Below are 21,281 nucleotides of genomic sequence, written 5' to 3' on the forward strand. Positions count from 1 at the left end.
TGAAGTTCAGCAGCCATCACCCTTCCTCAAGCACTCTCCTGGTTGCTGTGTCTGATGAGGTTCCAGAGTCTCAAAAGTGTTGATTCTGATAGTTTATTTCCCCCAGCTTCACTGTTGTTTCCATGGAGAGACTGATCTTTACTCCACCATTTTCTGTTAAAAACGTTATTTTTATTTATTTTAAAAATATTTATTTATTTATTTATTTATTTGGTTGCACTGGGTCTTAGTTGTGGCACGCGGGCTCCTTAGTTGTGGCATGCGAACTCTTAGGTGCGGCATGCATGTGGGATCTAGTTTCTTGACCAGGGATCGAACCCGGGCCCCCTGCATTGGGAGCGCGGAGTCTTAACCACTGCGCCACCAGGGAAGTCCCCAAAACGTTGTTTTTAAAAACACTGGAATTTCACAGGTTGCTGCTATGCCGTGTGAAAGCACTTCCAAATTCAAATATCAGGGGTTCTGAGGGGCTGTCTCAGCTCATGGCCCAGTTTAATGATACTGAAGTGAACATCTGCTCTGTGAAAGGTGGACTTCTCTGTTTCCTTAAGTGAGCCAGAGAAGGGCGGCTGGCCCTTCTTGCTTTTCCTGCCCTTCTTTATTTCCTGTGTAAAATAAACCAATAACCCTGCAAGATTTCCTATTTGAACATGGAATGTGAGAGTCTATATCTCACTTCAATGAGCACAGGCAATGAAAGAACAATACCACAACTCCCAGGCTATAGTAGAAACAGGATTTTAATATAATATTCAAGTCTAGCATTTGCTATTTACAACAAATAAATATTGCCCCTCCCCAACTGGTAAACATTTTTTTTCACCTTTTATACAAATATTCAATCCCCCTCCCCTCCCCCCGAAACCCTCCTTTCCCACCAATCCCCGTCTCGTGTGGTCTCGTAAAGCCCAGGATGCAGTGGTGGATGGCACTTGCAGTGTCATGAAATCTGACATCAGTGGGACTTGGCCGAGACCGTCCTCACTCACCGGTTAAGAGTGTGGTCCGTGAAGGGGGTGTCTCTCTCCTCTGCCAGGGGAGGGCTGGAGTGGGCAGTGGGCGAGACTCCCTCACTTTCAGTTGGCCCTGATGATGGAATCTTTGGTGCAGCCTGAGGAAGGCCACAATGGTGGGAGGAGAGAACTGCAGTGGTCAGACCCGGTGGATGAGTAGTGCCCTGGGGTGCCCATGGGCACAGGTGGCAGTGGCCCACACCTGGGAAGGTGTGAGGGAAGTGTACGGAGGGGCAGTGCCCGGCGGCATGCAGGGCTCCGTGCCCATTGGCAGCGCTCCTTGGCAAAAGTCAGCTAGTCCTCTGGTTCCAGAGAGCAGAAGGCACCTAAGGCAGCGAGTGGTCCACGGGAGGCCAGGTCAGCCCATCGACTGGCAGGCATCAATCCCGGCAGCAGGAGAGGTTCAGGGTGAAACTGGAGTCTGGGGGTGGCCTGGGCTGGCAGCTTGGGCACAGGTGCCCACCTGGCCTGAGCCACTGTAGTCTGTAAGTGCTTAGTTGCCCAGCCAGCTAGACCCTGGAAAGGGCAGCTCTGTGGCTGGCCAGCTAGGGACAAGTTAGAAGATGCCCTTGGCAATCTTGAGTCCCTTCTGTTTCATGCGCGGGAGGGTAGAGCTGGCTCCATGCCTGACCTTTGCCCCCTTGGTGAAGGTCCGTTTCTTTAGGACAAAGTCATAGTTGGCAGTAGAGTTCATGGCGTAGAACACGTTGGCGTTGTCAGGGATCTTCAGCTCTGGTCGGGGAGGGGCAGAGGGTCAGCTGTGCTTATGCGGGCCCCACTGGACACCCCACCACTTGAGAGCCCCCAGGAGGGCAGGCCTGATCCAGACACCTGAGACCCCTCAATGCAACTCCAGGACCACCAAGGACCCCTCTTAATGACACCTGCCTGGGACAGACTCTGCTGAGGCACTGAGGGACTTCCCTGGTGGCACAGTGGTTAAGAATCCGCCTGCCAATGCAGGAGACACGGGTTTGATCCTTGGTCTGGGAAGATCCCACATGCCGTGGAACAACTAAGCCCGTGCGCCACAACTACTGAGCCTGTGCTCTAGAGCCCGCGAGCCACAACTACTGAGCCCGTGTGCCGCAGCTACTGAAGTCTGCACGCCTAGAGCCCGTGCTCCGCAACAAGAGAAGGCACCGCAGTGAGAAGCCTGCGTACCACAACAAAGAGTAGCCCCCTCTCGCCACAACTAGAGAAAGCCCGCACGCAGCAACGAAGACCCAGCGCAGTCAAAAATAAATAAGTAATTAATTTAAAAAAAAAAAGAAAAAAGGAACTCAAAAACTAAAAGGACTCTGGGGACTTCCCTGTTGGTGCAGTGGTTAAGAATACGCCTGCCAACGCAGGGGACATAGGTTCGATCCCTGGTCCGGGAAGGTCCCACATGCCGTGGAACAACTAAGCCCGTGCGCCACAACTACTGAAGCCCGTGTACCTTAGAGCCTGCGCATCACAACTACTAAGCCCATGCACTACAACTACTGAGACTGAGTGCCAAAACTACTGAAGCCTGCGCACCTAGAGCCCGCGCTCTGCAACAAGAGAAGCCACCGCAATGAGAAGCCCGCGCACCGCAACAAAGAGTAGCCCCCGCTTGCCGCAACTACAGAAAGCCTGTGCGCAGCAACGAAGACCCGACACAGCCAAAAATAAAAATAAAATAAAAATAAAAAGGACTCCGACTCCAGGAAGCCCCACCTCAGTCTGCAGCTGGCAAAGGGTCATCCCATCCTGCCCCCTGCTGCCTTCACTGATCGGGAGGTCCAGCTGCAATAAGCTTTCTAAAACCTAGATCACCTCCCCGGAATCCTGCACAACTCAGGACAAGGGCTCTGGGGCCAAGTTAAGGGCGGGCTTTGCCCCAGGCCTCCTGCACAGGGTTTCATAGGGTGCCAGGATCCCAGCAGGTACTTGCTCTTGGCTCTGTTTCCCACCCTCTCCTCTGGCCTTGAGCCTGTTACTCTCCACTGCTGGGCTGGAACATGTGTGCTCTGGGCTCCATCGTGTGGCTCTTACTCTGGTCGTTAACCTGTCTAGGTCTCAGGCTTCCTTTTCTGTAAGATGGGGGTCCCACCTGCCTTGCTTACCTCACCAAAATGGTGCAACAAGGTTAAGAGAGGATTTAGAAAACAATTTCTAGCGGTCGTGGCGGGTCATTGCTAACTGTCTGGGTAATGGCTGTGAATGCAGCATGGGAAAGGAAAGAGTGATGATAATCTTTGCAGTTATGGCACATCTATGGCACACGTACACACATGAGCATATAATCCATGTATATATGGATCAACTCACTACCTATTTTATCTCCATTGTGGGGATGGGAAAATAGGCACAGAGGACTTAAGGAATTTGCCCGAGGTCTACAAGCTGTAGCTGTCTGGTTCCAAGTCTGTGCTTGTTCTTGATCCTTTCCCTTTCCCAGTTTTTAGAATACCCAGCTGCTCCCTAGTAGCCTCTGTGTTTAGTATCTACTATGGGCTGAAAGTTGGTGTCCTCTCTAAATTTGTTGAAATCCTAACCCCCAATGTGATGGGATTAGGAGGTGAGGCCTTTGGGAGGCCATTAGGTCATCAGGGTGGAGCCCCACGAATGGGATTCGTGCCCTTATGAAAGGGACCCCAGAGAGCTCCCCACGCCCTTCCACCATTTGGGTTCATAGTGAGAAGTCAGCCACCCGCAACCCAGAAGAGGGCCTTCACCAGAACCTGACCATGCTGGCACCCTGATCTTGGACTTCTAGCTCCAGAACCAGGAGAGATAAATTTCTGTCATTTAGAAGCCACCAGTGGTGGTATTTTGTTATAACAGCCAGAACGGACTAAGACAGTGTCCTACGTTCATGGATTTTCACAAATTCGATGCTTTAATCCACGGTAGTCGTGATCTTTTCTGAAGCACTCATTTCCCATCTTAGCCAGAAAACGCACTTTTGTACGGCCTGTGGGCTCGGCCATCTGGCTGCCTGGCCCCAGGAGAACAGCCTTTTCTCTCCCCTCCTCAACCATGCTAGCACTGAACGAGGTCTCCCACTGACTATTCACGGCCACGGAAAGGCAAGGAACAAGGGTCCAGCAGCCACCAGGGGCCAGTGAGGAGACACTGGGGGCATCCAGAGCTGCCCCTAGGCAGGTCTGTGTGTGGACAAAGCCCACGCCCACCCTGGTGGCATGTCTTCTGGGGTGGTGGGCCTGGGGCACGGTGCTCCCTGCCTCCCGGCCCCATCGCCCGCCTGACCGGCCCTGACTTACTTCGATCGTCCGAAATAACCTGCACCAGCTCGTAGTCTTCTGGCTCATCCTCATCCAGGTTGTGTTTGTCCATGGCTTTGCGGATTACAGCTGGAGCCTTGTCTTGGCTGGTCACCTGGACGGGGTGGGGGACAGGCCATCAGGGCAAGGGTCTGGCGTAGCTTGAGGGTCCAGGGTGTAGCAGCCAAGGGCCCTCAGAGCTGCCTCGGCGCTGTGCGCACAGGGGCTCACAGCCTCTGACCCGAGGCTGGGTCCAGGGGGGTTGCGCCTCCTTCTCCTGCCCCTCTGCGGAGGCCTCCATGGACCCTGATCACTTACCCCCCAACTCCTGCAAGCCTGCCACCTCCTCCCAACACCACCTAGGGCAACCGCCTGCCCCCGGGGCTGCTCCCCTTAACCGTCCCCCTTGATCCTGCCCATCCGGGACAACGGTATCATTGCACCTGGGTACAGACGGCATCTAGTCCCAGCCCTGGAGGTGAGAGAGGAGCAGCTGGCTGGATGCCCAGTGGCCGCCTACGTGCCAGGCCTGCACTGGCTGGAGGCTGCAGTGGTGGAGCGTGCAGGCCGAGCCCTGCTGCCTCGACCCCAAGGGCCAGAGCACAGGCAGGCCTTAGATTCGGGGTGACACAGGTGACAGTGTTAATGGGGCATCTGACCCAGTGTGGGAGGATGGGGGAGGATTCTGGGGGTGCAAATGACTCACTGGCAGCCTGAGCTCTGGAGGATGAGAGGAGTCCCCCCAGCCCCCAACCCCCCCTCAACATATCCCCTCCAACTATCCCCGGTGTCTGACACTGCCGGCCACCTCCACGGCCACCAGCCTGGTGCAGCCATTGCTACCCACCCTGGATTGCAGCCGCCGCCTCCTAACTGGCCGCCCTGCTGCTGCCGGCACCAGCCCATCGCCCGCGGAGAGGCCGGAAGTCACTGCTGCCCCTCCTGTGCTCCAACGAACAGTGCTCCCACCTGTCTCGCATGAGATCCAGGCCCCCGACGCTGGCCTGCTCTGCTGAGCCCTACTCTTCCCCCGACCCCTGCTCCTTCACTGCGGACCTCCTGCTTCTCCTCCAAGCCCCAGGCACACTCCCATCCTGGGAGGCTGCACGCTGCTCCCTCCTCCCCACCACACTCAGGGCCTTTATGGGTGAGGTCCTGCCCCACTGCTGCTGTAAACCCCTAGTCAACCACCCCGGCACAGATCACCATCGACACACTAGCTGTTTTATTGTTTTGTTTTGTTTTTTTGCCATACGCGGGCCTCTCACTGCTGTGGCCTCTCCCGCTGCGGAGCACAGGCTCCGGACGCGCAGGCCCAGCGGCCATGGCTCACGGGCCCAGCCGCTCCGCGGTATGCGGGATCTTCCCGGACCGGGGCACGAACCCGCGTCCCCTGCATCGGCAGGCGGACTCTCAGCCACTGCGCGCCACCAGGGAAGCCCCCACTAGCTGTTTTGATTCCTTTCCCTGGTTGGCCCTCTGTCCTTCCCAACCCACCAGGAGACCAGCTCTGGGAGGGCAGGGATGACCCATGGTGTTCAATATGGATTTGCTGCCCGGCAGAGTGAGGGGCCCGCGGGGACGCCCGCCCGGCTCACCAGGATGCTCTTGTACATGTTGCCGTTGTCCACGTCCAGGCTCACCCGGATGATGCAGCAGTCGCCCACCTGCTGGTTGTAGAGGGGCAGGGAGGAGCTGTAGCTGCAGACCCCTGACACGGAGCGCTTGTGGGTGCGCGTGGTGGCCACGGGCGTGGTGGAGGCTGAGGAGGACGAGGTGCTACTGGAGGCCGAGCTGATGCCGGAGGTCTCTGGGGACGACTGGGAGGTGCGCTCCCAGAACTGCGGGGACGGCACGATCAGCGGAAGCCCCGGGCCACTGTCCAGCTCCGGGGGCTTCTGGTGTGCAGCGGGGAACTCTGGCCCTAGGAAGGGCTGAGAAGGGCTGTCAGGGAGGGGGTGGGGCAGTCACCTTCTTCTCCTGGCCGTCAGGGGACTCTGGGACAAAGCTCATGGTGACCTCCTCCACATCGGAGCTGGAGGAGCCGGCCGAGTGGACACTCAGTGCGTCGGCAATGTCCCCGCTGCTGAGGTAGGGGCCGCACCTGAGCTGGTCACAGGACTTGGAGTGGTAGCTGCTGCCGGTACTGAGCTCCGTGCTGGGGGCCTGGCGGCTGCATGGAAGGGCTGGCTGACTTGGGGGAGGCCTCTCCTGGGACACAGCCCTCCCCTGTCCCCTACACTCTGTACCGAGTGCTCAGGCCATCACCCCGTTGGCTCCAGCGTCCGACAGATCATTTAGCATCACCCCATTTCACAGGGCGAAAAACTGAGGCCCAGAGGGGTGGAGCAAGTGGCCCAGTCACAGGGCTGTCGGCGGGGGAGCTGGGATCCCAGGGCCAGCTGCCTGACTCCCGAGCCCACTCGCAGCCCGAAGCTTCCCTGAGCCCCGAGGGAGCGCCCCTGCCCACCCGGGCACTCAACTCGCTCCAGCGCTTGACGATGGCCGTGCTCTTCTTGACCTTGAGGGTGTTGCTGGCCGACTCGGAAGGGGGCTCCAGCTCACACGACAAGGAGTAGCTACAGGACAAAGCGGCGGCTGTGGGGAGTCGCACCCGGGTCTCCCTCCCGGTGCCTGCCCGGCAGCTAGAGTCCAGGGGCCCGGCCGTCACCAGCGACGGCACCCAAGGCTGCCCAGGATCCCAAGCCACAGGCTCTCTAGAGCTGCCCAGGGACAGCCCACGTGTACCCCCCCAGCTCCTGCCCGGACTCACCTGTCAGCCTCGCTGAGCCGCTCCATAGCCCGGAACCAGGCCCCAAAGTGCTCTTCGGCTGCGATGCTGTAATTGTTGCAGGCCGATTGGAGCAGCTTGATCTGGGCGATCACTTCGAACTCCTGGGGCCAGAGGGGAGGACAGGGTGCTGACGGTCTGGGTCGGCCGGGCCTGTGCCAGCCTCTGGGTCCCCACTTCCCACCCTGTCCTCACAGCCAGGTTCAAACAGCCCCTCCAGGAAGGTGTCCTTGATTCGACCTCCTGCCCCATCCTCCCGTGGGAAAGGCTCCCCCTCTCTCTGTATCCAGCTCTCCCGAAAAATGTGACAGGGAGGGGTCGGAGCCAGCTGTTCTAGCCAGGTGGCTCTCTGATCCCGCCCCCCACACGGGCCCCCTTCCCGTGAGGCTGCGTCTGCTCACCTTCCTCCTCTTCTCGAAGTTGATCAGTCTCCCCTGGAAAGCACATGGCCAGCGTCCATCAGAAAGTGTCCCCTAGCCCATGACCGCCCCTCACGGGTCTCAGGCTGCACTACCCAGAGCACACACCAGGGGGCAGCACAGCACACACCTGGACCTGGGTGGGGCCGGGGTGCCGGGGCGGGGTGGGAGGGGCGCCGCGGCTCAGGGGTCTGAGGACAGTTAGAGAGACTGAGGCCTTGGGCAGGAAGGCCAGGTTGGCCACATGTGCCTGACCCTGGAGGGCCCAGCCTCTCCACCCATGGCCGCCACCTGAGGGAGGGGCTGTGTCCTGCTGGGTCAAACCCCTTGCAGCTCTGCTGAGCCCCACCAGGCGGGCACCAAGCTCTGTTCACTCACTGCCGAGACAGGCAGGTGTCCCCGGGACACAGGGGCGGCCAGGGGGCTCTCGTAAGATGAGGTGCACCCTCTGCTGAGAGCTCGGGGCTCAGGACCCCCCCGACCCCGGCCCTGGGTTCACTCACATACAGATAGTCCTTCATTGCAGTGTCCAGCATCACCAGGTCTGTGAGGAACGTGCCCAGGTAGGGGACGGTGCCCTGGATGACACCCTGTGACAACTGGGGGGGGGGGGACTGATGAGCAAGGCCCCTCCCCTGAAAACCCCTCAGCCCCACTCAGGCCTCCCACTTGGAGCAGCCTGGGGACCTTTAGCCTTTTCCCCCCAATCCCCCTCCCAGTGTGCATGGACCCAAACTCCCTCAAGTCACCTTGCAGGCTTGGTATTTGGCAAATCCCCAAAATCTATGGCCCCTCCCCAATCCCCAGTGGGCCCAGATCTTCCAGGCCCCTGCTCTGGTGGTTACTAGTCCCCCGACACCAGCTGTTCAGGGCGCAGCGCCCCCAGGCCCCGGAGTAGGTCGGTCTAAGGGTCATGTCAGGCAGCGCAGCTATAGGAGCGGGGGGCTCGGGGCGGCCCCTCCTCTCCCAGCCTCAGGCACACTCACCACCTCCTTCGGCCGCCTCTGGGCTCTCTTGGGGTTCATCTCCAGGGTGGCAAACTTGGAGGTCCCCTCCTGCAGGGCCGAGGACAGGGTCGGTGAGGCCTTCTGACCCTCCCCCCATCAACCACCAGCAGACACGACCTTGGCCCTGGTCACTGGTGCAAACGCTCCAGCCATCCCAGTGTACTCCATTCCTAGATCTGCAGCCCTGCTCGGGTGCTCACGGGCTGTGGGAACGTGGGTCAGCAGCCCGGCCTCCTTGGAAAGTACAGGTAAGGATTACACCTGCCCCTCGGGGTCTCCGAGGGCTCAGCGCCACGCCTCCATCACTGTGGCTGTGCTGCTCCCCCCGACCCCCCGCCTCTGCAGGAGGGTAGGAGGGTCCTGCACAGAACTCACGCAGATTTCCCTTCCCCCTTGAACCTCACTGCCTCCCCGTGAGGTTGGCGCCCTGGGGTCAGCATTCGCCCACTTTCCGGATGAGGAAGCTGAAGCCCAGAGACAGGCATTGCCTTGCCTCTGAATGAGCCTCAGAAGGGCTCAGAGCCTCTGGTGTGTGCCGGCCCCCCGCCGGGCGAGCCATCGAGAGAGGGACAGGGAGTCTGGGGGGGCCTGGCTGAGCAGGGTGTCTGCCGCGCCAAGGCCTTCACAGCCCCACGGAGCCCCTCGGGATGTCCCCTGCACAGAGCTCTGCCTTCAGCCACTCAGGAGGGGTCTCCTTGGTGCCACCTCTGAGAGGGTGAGCTGGGGCTGCTGGGAGCACTGGGTGGTGACACTTTGCTTCCTCTTTGTATGGAAGTTTCCGGGGAAGGACCCCTGTGAATGCATTAGCACCCCTGTGCACTTGCCACAAGCCATCTGGGCCATCTGTCACGGCCACCAAAGGTCCTGTGGTGAGACTCTGAGAAGAGTCCCTGGATTCCTTTGCAGTGTCTGCCCTGAGGCAGAGGGAAGAGCCCCCAGCCCCCAGATCTACCTCCTGGGTCTGCTCATTTGGACGACGGCTGGGCGGCCCCTGCAGTGCCATCCCTGGGCAGGCGGGGTGCCTGGCCCTCGGAGGTCAGCGCAGACAGGAACAGCAGGGCCTGGCTTTGTGGGGACGGGCTAGGCTGGTCTGGGGAAGGAAGAGACCCTCACCCTTGACCTCATCCACCCCGAGTGCTGGGTGAGGGACCAGTGAGGACCCAGGAGACTCTAATCCTGCCCCTCACCTGCCCGCAGCTCTAGAACAGCCCAGCTGCCCTGCTCCATCCCTGCACTAGGGCCTCCCATCTCCCAAACTGCCCCCCACCTGCCCACAGACCCGACAGATCTCATGAGAAGTTTTCGAAGAAACTTTCAGTGGGAACATAAGCCCCTCCACCCCGAGCCCCCGGACTCTACCTTGATGAGCAGCTCTCTGCTTAGGGAGTAGTTGTTCTCATCTGAGAAAATCTCCGACAGCTTCTGAAAGATGCGGAGGCTGTCCCTGGGGGAAGGAAGGAGAAAGGAGGGCATGGTGGGGAGGGGTGCGGGGGCAAAAACATTTGAGGACCCAGAGACCCCAACTGCCTGGATGGGTGGTTTCCAAACAGAGTTCTGCTGGACCCTAAGGGCTCGGTAGGCCTGGAGGGGTGGGTCTCATGTGGGTCACCGGGGAACCCCATTCCCAGTCGACTGAGCGGCTCTGTTTTGGCCAGTTCTGATTTTAAGTGCACAGAGTCGTGTGGGTGTAGTAGACACATGAAAATCCCCAACGTGGCTCAAGCCAGTACCTGCCAGAGAAAGAGACCGGGTCCTGAGGCAGAACTGCTGGCCCTGAGAGACCCCGCCCCCAGGATGCGCTGTCCCTGGGCAGGTTCCAGGCAGCACCCAGCCCCGTGGAAGGCCCCAGGTCCACCCTGGAGCTCCTCCAGGGAGAAGCCTGCCCACCTGGAAACTTCTTCCCACGTCTTCTTCAGCCGGTGGATGGAGTTGCTCTGCAGAGCCGAGAGGATGGCGTAGAGGGACGAAAAGTTCTTGAGGACCCGGCACTCCTGGGAGGGAGGGGCCAGGCTGTGAGAGGGGGCCGAGCTCCCGCCTGCTCCAGCTTCAGTCCCTCTTAGGGGGGCACCCCCCTCCCGGATGGGACAGATGCCCCGGGAGGTGCTCCTGGGGTCGGATGAGATCAACTCAGGGGCAGAAAGGGCTCCCCGGGCCCTTGGCGGCCGCGTACCCGGGCCACCTCGATCCAGTGCTCCAACACCCGGGCCCTGGCGCGGGCCGTCACACTCCGGTCCCCGAGGCAGGTGGTGATGACGCAGTTGGCCACACTGTTGAACTGGGCGACGGTGGCACGGACGGTGGGAGCCAGGTGTTCCTTGCCCCTCTTGTCCCGCTGAGACCAGATGGAGCCCAGGCAGTGGTAGGGCACCACCTTCTTGAACAGCTCCTGGGGGCAAGGGGAAGGTCACCCGGCACTGCTGCACCCCAGCTCAACGCCCACAGTCCCCCCAGCCGCACCCCCAGGCCTAGGCAGGGTCACTGGTCAGAGCTGGAGCTCTGGAAGCCGGGGAGGCGGCTCGAGCCCGGCCGGGGGAGGTGCGGGGAGGTGGTGTCTCTTGGTTTTGTTCCCTGCCCACTGTGGGCACCCAGCGCAAGGTGACCCAGGGTGACCCTGGCAGGAAAGAGAGGTGGCCACCTTCCCCAGTCCACCCCAACTCCCAGCACGAGAAGCGGCTCACACCTGCCCATACAGGTGGTGCTTTTAGCCCTTGATCATGCCTCAGGCCTGTCCCCTGTCCAGATGCCCATTCACGTGGGCACTACAACCAGAGGCTGCGTCTGCCACGGCTTCTAGCACGCACCAGGTGCCTGCTAAGTGCTGAAGCTGGTGAGGCCTCCTCAGCAGACGTGGGGGGCAGGGGGGGGCTGCCCATGGAGAGAGCGACCGTCCGCTACCGGGTGGGCCAGACCCCGCCCAGCTTTCTACCGCTCCACCTCATTCCACCCAGACACCGTGTGCGAGGGATGGGGCCCGGGTCCACAGCCTGGAGGGGAGTCGAGGCCTTCGGGTGAGGAAACCTGCCCAGGCGACACGGTTTGTCATGGGATTTGGGGCAGGAAGGTGCACCCCTGCCCGCCCTGCTGAGATGAGCTGCCTACCGCGTCCATCAGCGTGAACTGCTCTGCCACCAGGTCGGGCGGGAAGGCCAGGAGGTGAGGCTTCTCCTCACCCAGCCCGTTCTCTGCAGCCACGGGCGAAGGCCAGGAAGGCTCTGGGGCTGGGGCTGGTGCTGGTCCCAGAGCTGGCTCGAGGTCTGGACCTGGCACCGGCCTGGGTGCTAGAGCTGGAGCCGGCACTGGCTCAAGGGCTGCAGTTGGCTTCAGAGCTGGAGCCAGAGCTGCAAAGAAGAGCGGAGCTCAGCAACACACCTGCCTTTTTTTCTAAGACAGAAACCACATCACTGCCTTCTAGAGAAGCCTCAGCTCAAGAAGCACCCCAGGACGTCTCCCCGCCAGCGGTCCCCACGTGGGCGGTCTGAGGCAGCCCCGGGGGCTCCTGCGTGTCCAGCACCGACCCCGCTCCTCACCCTCCGGCTCTGCCTTGGTGAGCTCTGTGCGCTCCAGCTGGGCCAGGAGAAGGTGGGCGCGGCGCTCCAGGTCGGAGCCGGGCATGTTGAGCTGCACGTAGGCCACCAGCTGCTTGAGGCACGGGAAGTCCGGGGGCTGACAGAAGTCCTCGGAGTACTGGTCCAGCCAGGTGCCCAGGATGGAGGAGACGGCACTGGGGGCAGGCGGGCGGGCAGCAGTCAGGGGCCTGGCCTTTCCTTCCACGCGGCCCTCCCCTGGCTCCCCCATGGGGGCTGGGCTTCTGGGCCCGCCCCTGCCCCACCCGCACTGGGCTGCCAGGCGGGGGCAGGCCTGGTCGGCAGGCCTGGTAGGAAGGGGCCCTCCGTCCCTGGTGGCCACCTCTCCCTTCCTCGGGGGAGCCTGACTCTCTCCTGTCTGCCCCCAGCCCCCCGGGCCCTCCCCACTGGGAAGGAAACTGCAGGAGGGCAGGGAGGGCCGCGCCCGCTCTGTTCACCGCGCTGGCCTGGCCGCACACAGTAAGCGCTGCATAAACAGGGGAGGGAGGAGGGACAAGCAGAGTGCGCCCCTGCCCGGCCTTCACGGGCCTCGCGCACCGGAACCGGAAGCTCGCGCACCGACGGCTGCCTTGGTCTGTGCGCCGGGGTGCGGGTCTCGTCCTCCCAGGGACGCCATTCTTGGTGGTGGGGACGTAGCCAGCCCCCTGACCCTGACCCCTGCGCTCCCGTGAGCCCCAGCTGAGCACTCACACTGGGCTGCGAGGCTGAAGTGTCAGCAGCTTGCCCCCCACACCTCCTGTCCTGGGCCCCGGATCTGAGGGGGGATGGATGCTCTCAGGGGCCGGCTCTGAGCCCCCAGCCTCCCCTCTGCTCCCTGGGGACATGGGACCCCAGCCACAGCTCTCTGACTCCTTTCCTCCTGCAGGAGAAGCCCCCAGACCTCAGCCCTCCAGCGGGAATCACAAGATGTGTGGCAGCCAGGGTTCTGCCCAGCCCCTCCCATCAGACCCAAAGTCTACTCACTTTTTCAGTTGGTCCTGAGGTCCGCCGTCCTCGCTGGAATAAGGGAGGATGCACCCGTATCTAGAGGAGGCCGTGAGGGCGTCACATCTACCGTACCTGCTATGACGTCTAGTGTTACTGGCTGGCCCCCCGGCTAGGATGGAAGCCCGGGAGGGCGGGGATTTTTGTCTGCACCGTTCACTGAATTAAGCCAAGTGCCTAGAAAAGTGCCTGCACACAGTAGGCGCTTCGTATGTATTTGCTGAAGGAATGAGCCCAACCAGCACCTTACAGATGCCTGAGTGGGCCTGGGCCCTCAGCCGGCCCCCAGCCAGCCCTGCCCTGGCTACTCCCAGGAAGGACCCCTGAGACAGAATCTGGAACCTCCTTTACAAATGGGAAAACTGTTCTGCCCAGCGGCTGGAAGCAGAGAGCTTCTCCATGGGGCAGAGGAAAACCTTAACTAAAACCACCCCAGCCCTCAGCAGCCCTTTCCACAGGGCCGGGTGCGGGGCCGCACTGTCCATGCTTATCCGACAGTCCTGGCAGCCCGGGCTTCACGTGAGTAAACTGAGGCTCAGAGAGGTAAAGCGACATTCCCAAGACACACAGCCAGTGGGTGGGCGGGGCGCTCACCTTTGGAACAGCAGGTCCAGGACCCGCTGGGTGGTGGTGAAGGCTCGGTAGGTGCACAGGAAGATGGTGACATAGGAGAGGTCGCTGCCCTGGAAGGCGGGCACCAGGTGCTCCACCAGCTTCTCCAGCGTGCCTGCCTTCACGGTCCGCACCTTGCAGGTCTCATACAGGTTCAGGGCCGAGTCATTTTCATACTGGGGTGGGACAGAGAGGCACAGACGGTCAGCGACAGCACCGTGGCCCACTAGGCGGGCAGGGGCTGGAACTCAGAGGAAGCCCCAAGCACCCGGCGACTTCTGGACGGAGATGGGACGTGAGTGCCCGGAACAGAAAAAGGGTCTCAGCTTTTGAACTGGAGGTGGGGCGATGAAAACTCGCAATACCAACACCTTCAGGTCATTTTATTAGCTGAGTAATGACAGCACCTTGCCGTATTAAGGACAGAGTCCCCGGGATCCCTGGCAAAGCATCCCCGTTCTAGAGATGAGAAAACAGAGGCTCAGCCTGGGGTGGAAAGGCACGGTATGTTAGGACCCAGAGGCTATTCAGGGCGGCACTGTGGAAATGGCTGCAGAAAGGAATCCCGTCAAGGTTCACGGCAGTGAAAGGCTGAGTTATGGTTGCTAACCAGCCTCCCTTCTGAAATGTTATGTATTTGTCAGGCCCCCGCTCTGACCTGGAGGGGTCATGGAGTTGTGTTCCGTGACGGCAAGTTGCAGAGAACCATATATAGTAGGCTGAGTCCTTTTTGGGTTAAAAAAAAAAAAAAAAAGCCCTACTAAGTAAGGTGATGAAAAGCCTTGGCGAAGGTGTGGAAGGACAGTCGTTAAAACAAGAAATACTGGGGCAAAATGCATAAGTAATCCCAGCCTAACATGAAGTGGAAATAGTATGGAAGTGTCTTTTTTTGATGTTCATACAAATAAGTGAACAGAGAACTATGCACTTGGCCCAGCCCAGGGCTGGACAGTAGGGGAGGGCTGAGGGCCCAGATTCCTTTGGGAGCAGGGCTGGGGGCCCCCCAGGCAGGAAAGCCCTGGGAGGGAGCCCAGTGGAGTGGCCAGGGTGGCCCCTGCATCCCGGGCCTTGTCGGGGTTCTGGGCACGGAGACCCCCCCCATCCACACTTACCCCGAGCCAGCGCTGGCCCTTGTTGGCGCCGTGGTGCACCTGAACCTTGCGCAGGGAGATGGAGTAGATGACACCGTTGACCAGCTCCTCGCCAATCTCCTGCGTGGAGCTCTGCAAAGACAGCGCCCGGCCACCGGGCAGGGGTGTCGGGGCCTGCCTGGCTGTGTGGCAGGGGACGCCCCGTGCCACTTCCTGCTCCCTAGATGAGGCAAAGGTCGGTGGCCACAGAGACCTCCAGCCCAGAATTTAAAAGGACGACAGCTGGAGGGCCGGGGGTTACTATCGGGGCGGCAGGCACTGCCCCCAGCACCCCCGTCCTCACCCCACCAGCCATGGCTGGGTGTCAACAAGACGTACCCAGTGGGGTTCCAACAACAGCCTGCCCCTGCCCAGGGGGGTCCCCCCGCTCCCGCCCCCACCCCAAGGCGAGTACTGTTATCCAGTCATTTCACAGGTGACTACACGGAAGCCGAGGGAAGGGCAACCCATCCAAAGCCATGCCGCTGAGGGTAAACAGCAGAGCCGGGACCCCGAGGCCCTAACTCAGCCCACTGCACCTAGGGGGCTCTGGCCCCCCGAGAAGATGCCTCCCCCAGGGCGTGAGGCCCCTGGCCCCCTCACCCTCATGTGCCCAGACGGCACCTGCAACAGCTGCTCCAGCCCTGGAGTCAGCCTCCCGGGTCTGGGGCAGGTGCGGGCATCCTCGACAGCCACAGCCACGGCCACTTCCTTCCCTTTCTGCTCATTCAGTCTTGTGCCTTCTTGGGCAACAGAGGAGTTCCCAGTTCCCTGTTCGTCATCACGTGCATGGGGACAGCATGAGAATGATGACAGTGCTGGCATCCGGGCTGATGCCTGGGGTTCCACAGAACTCCAAAACCACGGGACTTTGGCTAGGCCAGGAATTGGGGGGGGGGGTGTCATCTGGCTGCTTCCTAGACCCCGGGCAGGAAGACCCTTGTTTTAAAAGGCAGTGATCCCTCCTGCTGGGCAGGCTGGCCCGGGGGCTGCATCAAGGCCTGGTCAAGGTCACTCAGTCGTTGCTGCCCTGGGGTTCTCCACCCCCTCTCCCACTGCCCCTGTCCAGGGACGGGGTGAGCTTGCAGTGGGGAGGGGGGCCTAGGAGTAAAGAGACAGACCTCTGAGAGTTTAGGGAGGAGGGGGGAGGTGCTAGCTGGCAAAGCGCCATCATTCACATGGTCAATGCCAGCAGCTAGGATCGCGGGTCACTGCCCCAGCTCAGGGTGGGTGTGGAGCTCACAGAAGGCCCAGTGGAAGTGCTGACTCAGCCTGGGCCCCACCGACAGCCTTTCCCTAAATCCCTTGGCCTAAGCTGGGCCCCTGGGTAGGAACCAGGTGCCCAGTGTCCTGTGGGCTGTACCCCCGGACATCAGCACCCCTGGGGTCAGGGGCTAGGGAGCGGGATGGGCCTGGACCTCCTGCCTCAAGGGCTCTGGGAGGCCTGGGAGCCATCCTCCGGAAATCTACTTCCTCTGACCCAAGGCCGCCCTCCCACTCTGGGCATTGTACCAACAGGAAAGCCAGTGCAATCACACAGGGGCTCCTGACACTTCGCCTTCTCCGGAGACACAGCCAGGCATTTCTTGGAAGTCAGCAGGGAACCCGCAGGTAGAGGTCCCTCATCTCCAGAGCCCACGCTTGGGGAGGTCCAGCCCTTCCATCGAGGAGGAGAAGCTCCTCCTCCTGAGGCAGAACTGAAGCAGATGCGCACTTTCCTCCCCTGGGTCACACATCCTTCCCCGGCCTAGAAGAGGCCGCGGTGATGGGTGATGTCAGGGGCCTGCCATCCACCTGTGAGACCAGGGCCCTGTCCACCCACCCCTACCTCTCCTCAGGGGTCCTCGACTGCCTCTCGCAAAGGCTGCTGCCCGCCCTGGAAAGGCCCGTCCCTCTCCAGGGGATTCCAGCCATCTCTGGTCCAGCCTGGAGCCAGACAGTGTCCTGATAGAGTTCCCGTGCTGGACCTGCCTGACTGTGGGCACGGGACTCGAACCCCGTGGGAGCACACACAGCACCTGGCTCCCAGCGGGGCCCCATCAAGGCCTGCTGGACAGAAGCGCTTCCTGGCCAGGCCAACCAATGGGAGGCCTCGCCATCCCTGAGCGGGTCTAAATAGCGGCTCTGCAGTGAGCCATGGGCCTCGCTGGCAGAGGGAGCAGCTGGCTGCCCTGCCCAGGCGTCATGTGATCCCGAGCCCTTCCCCCACCCCGAGGGGCCCCCTTCTGCCAGCCCGGTGGGGGGCAGGGCAGGACGCTGAGAGCCGCACATGCTGGGCCAGGGGGAGTCACCGCCTCGTGGCACAGATGCGGAGCTGCTCCGGCCCCGCGGAGCTGACCCTGTCCTCTCCGGGCCCTTCACCGCAGCCCAGCAGCAAGAACAAAACCAGATCGTCCAAGCAGCGCAGAGAGCAGGCGCCATTTAAACCATCGACCAAGAGACAACGGCGGGGCGGGATCCAAAGAGAGCTGCCCGCATCCTGGGCACGAAGCGGCAGAGTGGGGCGTCTGCTCTGCGCTCCCACCGGCTTCCAGGGACAGAGAAGGGCAGCGGCCGACAGCCCTGGCACCTGCCCCGGGACCCTCTGGGGCAGGAAGGACTGGGCCCTGGACCCCACAGGTGACCCATCCTGTTAGCAGAGCAGACAGCACACAGGCCCGGCAACAGGCAGCCCGTGTGGGCAGCACCAAGCCCCTGGGGGTGCTCTGGCGGGGGCTGGGGAGCTCCCGGGGGAGGGCACGGCTGAGCAAACAGCAGACACGCTGGGGGGAGGCGTCCACAGGGCAGCAGTGAGCTCTTAGGGGGAAAGAACGCCAGGTGGGTGGCTGTGTCCTCAGGGGACAGATCCTCCTGTCCCGCCCCAAGCAGGCACCCACAGATGTCCCCAGGGCCCGGGGACCCAGCTGGCAGCTGGGCCTTGCACACACTGCCCAGCCTACCACCACTTGGGTCTGGAGCGAGGGTGGTAAGATGCCTCCAGGCCCTCGTGAGCAGAGGCTGGCAGAACGGGCACCAGGGTGCCCCATACCCCGCTGTCCCTCGGAGCACAGCCCGGAGCCCCAGGGACAAGGAAACAGCCTGGGTGACATGTTAGTGTGTCACCTGATCAGCCTTCTTGGGGTGATGGGCCAGCAGGATGCTGTGGCCCCAACTGACTGCAGGCCGAGCCCTGATTCCCGCAAGACAGAGTAACAGGGTTGCCGGGAGCCGATCCCACCCTCATTTCTGGAGAGAACAGAGGGGACCTACTGGGCCTTTTCCAGCCCTGCCATCTCCCCCAGAAGGTGGCTCGTGCCTGCACACACGGGGGTGGCGCCTTCTCCCATCCTGGTGACCTCTCTCCTCCCACACAGCTGTACATTTGCTGTGGAAGCTCCAACTAGAGACCACGCGGGGCCTCCAGACCCACAGACGCCTCTGGCTGCAGACCGTCTCCCCCTCACTGGCCAGGGGCTCACGGAGGAAGAGGGCCTGAAGCCACACCATGGTCTCCTCCCTGGGGCTGCACGTGGAGAAACCTGGTCTCACTCAGGCGAGCGGGGGCGGGGGGGGGGGAGTGGGAGGGCGGTGGCCCCCATGTGCATGAGATCACCGCCCGGGGACCTCATGGCACCCCGCTGAGCTGCTGCTCAGGCCCACTGAGTCACAGAGGTCACCCGAGGCCCTGACCCAGCCACCCGCCAGCACCCTGCAGCCCTGGGCCCACCGGACCCACAGGTACTGTCTTTCCTGCAGGGCTCTGGCTCCCAGCTCAGCTGAGCCCTGCAGCCCTTGGCCTCAGTGAGACTGTCTGGGAGATGGGCGAAGGGCAGCAGCTCTCCAAGGGGACGAAGGCGGCAGGGGTCACGAGAGGGGACATGAGCGGCTCGGCGCCAGGCAAAGCACCCAGGAACAGGACCTGAGGGCGCTGTGGCTGGCGAGCTGACAGTGGACACGGGGCCAGGGAAAGCCTCCCGGGAGACCTGCCAGATGCCCGGAGAGCTGGAGGAGGGCCAGGTGAAAGGGAGGGCGGGTCATCCTAAATCCGTGCAGAGGAGGAACCAGGCCTGCGGCTTTCCGACCCTTTAGCCTTCTGTCTGAGTGCAGGAGCCAAAACACGAGAGGGATCAGGGATCAGACAGGGCTGCTTAGTCTCTCCGAATCCCAGGATCCCGGGACAGTTTGAATACAAAGTCGAGCACCCATTTTACAGAGGTGGAGACCAAGGCCCAGGGGAGACGGTCAAGTAGAAAGTGTCCAAGCCCTGGTTCATCTCTCAGATTGTGTGCCCAGGGAGGGAGAAAGAAAACGCCAAATGTGTGTGGCCCTCCCGGTGGGCGACGGGGCGCCACCCTCGGGCCTGCCCCCACCCCAGGTGGGTGTCCTGCACCCTGAGCCCGAGGACATGAACAGACCCCCAGTGAGGACTCAAGGTCAGCCCTGGATGGGGGTGGCCACGCTCCTGGTCCCCAGGCACTGCAGCCCAGAGGTGGCCTTAGTAGGGGACCACACGAGGTGCATGGGTGGCAGGGCAACCGGGGAGCTCAGTGACCCCAGAAACTGCAGTTTGGGGACCAGCCTGTGCTGAGCCTCCAAAGAGGCTGACCCATCTCCCCAAGAACCTTCTCGGCCAGCCCGAGCCTGGCTACTCGTCAGCGTCTAGAAGAGAAACGTGCCGCCAGTGGAGAGCGGAGACCAGACCTCAGGCTGGCCTTGCCCACCTCGTACTCCTGCCCCCCCAGGACCGGCTCCTGACCGTCAGGCCTCTAGGGGCCAGGCCTGCAAGGGGGCATGGCTGGTGACAGCTAAGGAGGAGGGTGGCCTCTCACGAGGGGGTGGAGGGAGGGCCAGCTGACATCAACACCACTGGCCACAGCATCCAGCACTTGAGGGCATTTCCCAGGTGTCAGGCCCTTTGCACGCTCATCACACTTAATCCTCCCGACACCTCTCTTGATGGGTGGCGAAAGCCAGGCGGGGAGCTCATCCCCGTCAGGAGCCAGGAAGAGGCAGCCGGGGCAGGGATTTGAACCCTGGCCCGTGACAGTCATGTGCCGTGGAGACACACCTAGGCCTCGCTCCACTGGTGGCTGCCACGGTCACAGCCTCAAAGTGCAGTTCAGCCCCTGGTCACACACATGCTAGAGGGAGGGAGACCAGAGACAGAACAGGCTTCCTCAGGTCACACAGCCAGAGGGGGGCGGGGGGGCGGGGAGTGGCAGTTCCCTCGCACCCGCACCTCTCCACTGAGAGGGGATTGGTCGGGGCTCCTGCCACAGGATGGCCAGGGCACCCATAGGCCTGGGGTCAGCTACGAGAACCAGGCCTGGGAAGCACCGTGCTGACCAGGCTGGCCAGCATCCTCCTGGAGCCCTGGGCACGGGCACTCCCCTAGCACCCTGTCAGAAGACACAATCGTGGCAGCCACGGCCTGTCCGGCTCTGATGCAGTACCAGGCGCCATGGGGACCGCTTGCCAGGCCGCCTGTCTCTTTCGGTCCTCACCAGAAGCCTAAGTGGAGCAACTGGCCTCGAGTCCAGATAAGGAAACCAAGGCTCAGGGAACGAGAGCACGTCTAGGGCTGCGAGAGGCTGAGCCGGCCTTCCAGCCCAGCTCTCCTCCCTCCAGAGCCCAAGCTCTGGACCAGCACGCGCGACGCTGCCCCTTGGGTCAAAAGGACAACATCGTTCCTCCCTCAAGCCCGCAGAGCTGGCTGTGCCAGCATCCGGGGGCTCCCTGGGGAGGAGAGGAAAACGCCGGGCAACACGCACTCCCTGAGCTCCCAGACTGCAGGCCCATGCTGGGTGCCCTCACCCTGCTCACCGAGCACCCTTCTGGCAACCATCGGCTCACCCCCTCCCCCGCCCCCCGCCACAGGCTGGTCAGGGGATGGAAACTGGGGGCTGCTCAAAGTTCCGCTTCTCCTGCACTGGGCTGCAGGTTTCAACTCCCACCTCCTCAGAACTGGGTTGGGGACAGTGGCTTCACTGGAGCCACGTGTCCAGGAACGCGGCACTCCTGAGCCTGAGAGGCCGGACGCCGAGCCTGAGGCAGGGCGGACACAGCATGGTGCCACGCTGTGAGGGCCTTACAGGCAGCCAGTCCTTCACTGGGTGGCTGGGTGCCACCTCCCCAAACCACCCCCACTGGCCTGCTAGGAGGCTGCAGGTGGCCAGTGCTAAGTCTCCTCCAAACCCTCCTCACCAGCAGTGAAGAAGGGCCTGGAAACGGCTAACTTCCAGGCTGAGGACGGGGCCCCAGTCCTGCCTGCCAGCGGTCTAACACCTCCCAGCACTGAGCCCCCACCCGCTCCTGCCCCAGGGCCATCCCGGAGCCGCTGGGGAAACAGCTCAGCGTGCCCAGTCCGGAGAAGTCCTCCCCGCCAGAGAAGGAACAAGGACCCAGTACCAGCCAGCCTGGCCCCTGAGGAGTAAAGCAAGAGGGGAACCCGAGAGTCCATGGGGGCCCAGCAGGTGGCAGCCGGTCAGGCCCCTCGTGAACCTGACAG

At 61.9% G+C, this 21,281-nt stretch overlaps 1 protein-coding gene across 9 annotated transcripts in view; it reads right to left on the reverse strand.

The window, feature by feature from the left end:
* Window positions 1–401: 401 nt before the first annotated feature.
* Window positions 402–21,281, reverse strand: part of RALGDS (ral guanine nucleotide dissociation stimulator) — a 47,572-nt gene continuing 26,692 nt past the window's right edge. Inside the window, exons 2-18 of one of the 9 annotated variants that reach the window (XM_029202052.1) lie at window positions 14,777–14,887; window positions 13,647–13,840; window positions 13,032–13,130; window positions 12,012–12,205; window positions 11,584–11,822; window positions 10,655–10,870; window positions 10,372–10,475; window positions 9,844–9,928; window positions 8,464–8,532; window positions 7,981–8,076; window positions 7,460–7,492; window positions 7,041–7,162; window positions 6,751–6,846; window positions 6,239–6,440; window positions 5,866–5,934; window positions 4,268–4,382; window positions 402–1,745 (exon numbers count right to left, since the gene is read on the reverse strand). In XM_029202052.1, coding sequence (XP_029057885.1) covers window positions 1,570–1,745; window positions 4,268–4,382; window positions 5,866–5,934; window positions 6,239–6,440; window positions 6,751–6,846; window positions 7,041–7,162; window positions 7,460–7,492; window positions 7,981–8,076; window positions 8,464–8,532; window positions 9,844–9,928; window positions 10,372–10,475; window positions 10,655–10,870; window positions 11,584–11,822; window positions 12,012–12,205; window positions 13,032–13,130; window positions 13,647–13,840; window positions 14,777–14,887 — 2,220 coding nt within the window. In that variant the 3' untranslated portion in view covers window positions 402–1,569. Of the gene's footprint in view, window positions 1,746–4,267; window positions 4,383–5,865; window positions 6,109–6,238; window positions 6,441–6,750; window positions 6,847–7,040; window positions 7,163–7,459; window positions 7,493–7,980; window positions 8,077–8,463; window positions 8,533–9,843; window positions 9,929–10,371; window positions 10,476–10,654; window positions 10,871–11,583; window positions 11,823–12,011; window positions 12,206–13,031; window positions 13,131–13,646; window positions 13,841–14,776; window positions 14,888–21,281 lie in introns of all 9 variants that reach the window. The other 8 variants (XM_029202051.1, XM_029202045.1, XM_029202048.1 and 5 more) reach the window with 8 other exon arrangements.

Source organism: Monodon monoceros, unplaced genomic scaffold (assembly GCF_005190385.1).
Source record: "Monodon monoceros isolate NGI ecotype Baffin Bay Population unplaced genomic scaffold, NGI_Narwhal_1 Super_Scaffold_5, whole genome shotgun sequence".
Classification (NCBI taxonomy): Eukaryota; Metazoa; Chordata; class Mammalia; order Artiodactyla; family Monodontidae; genus Monodon; species Monodon monoceros.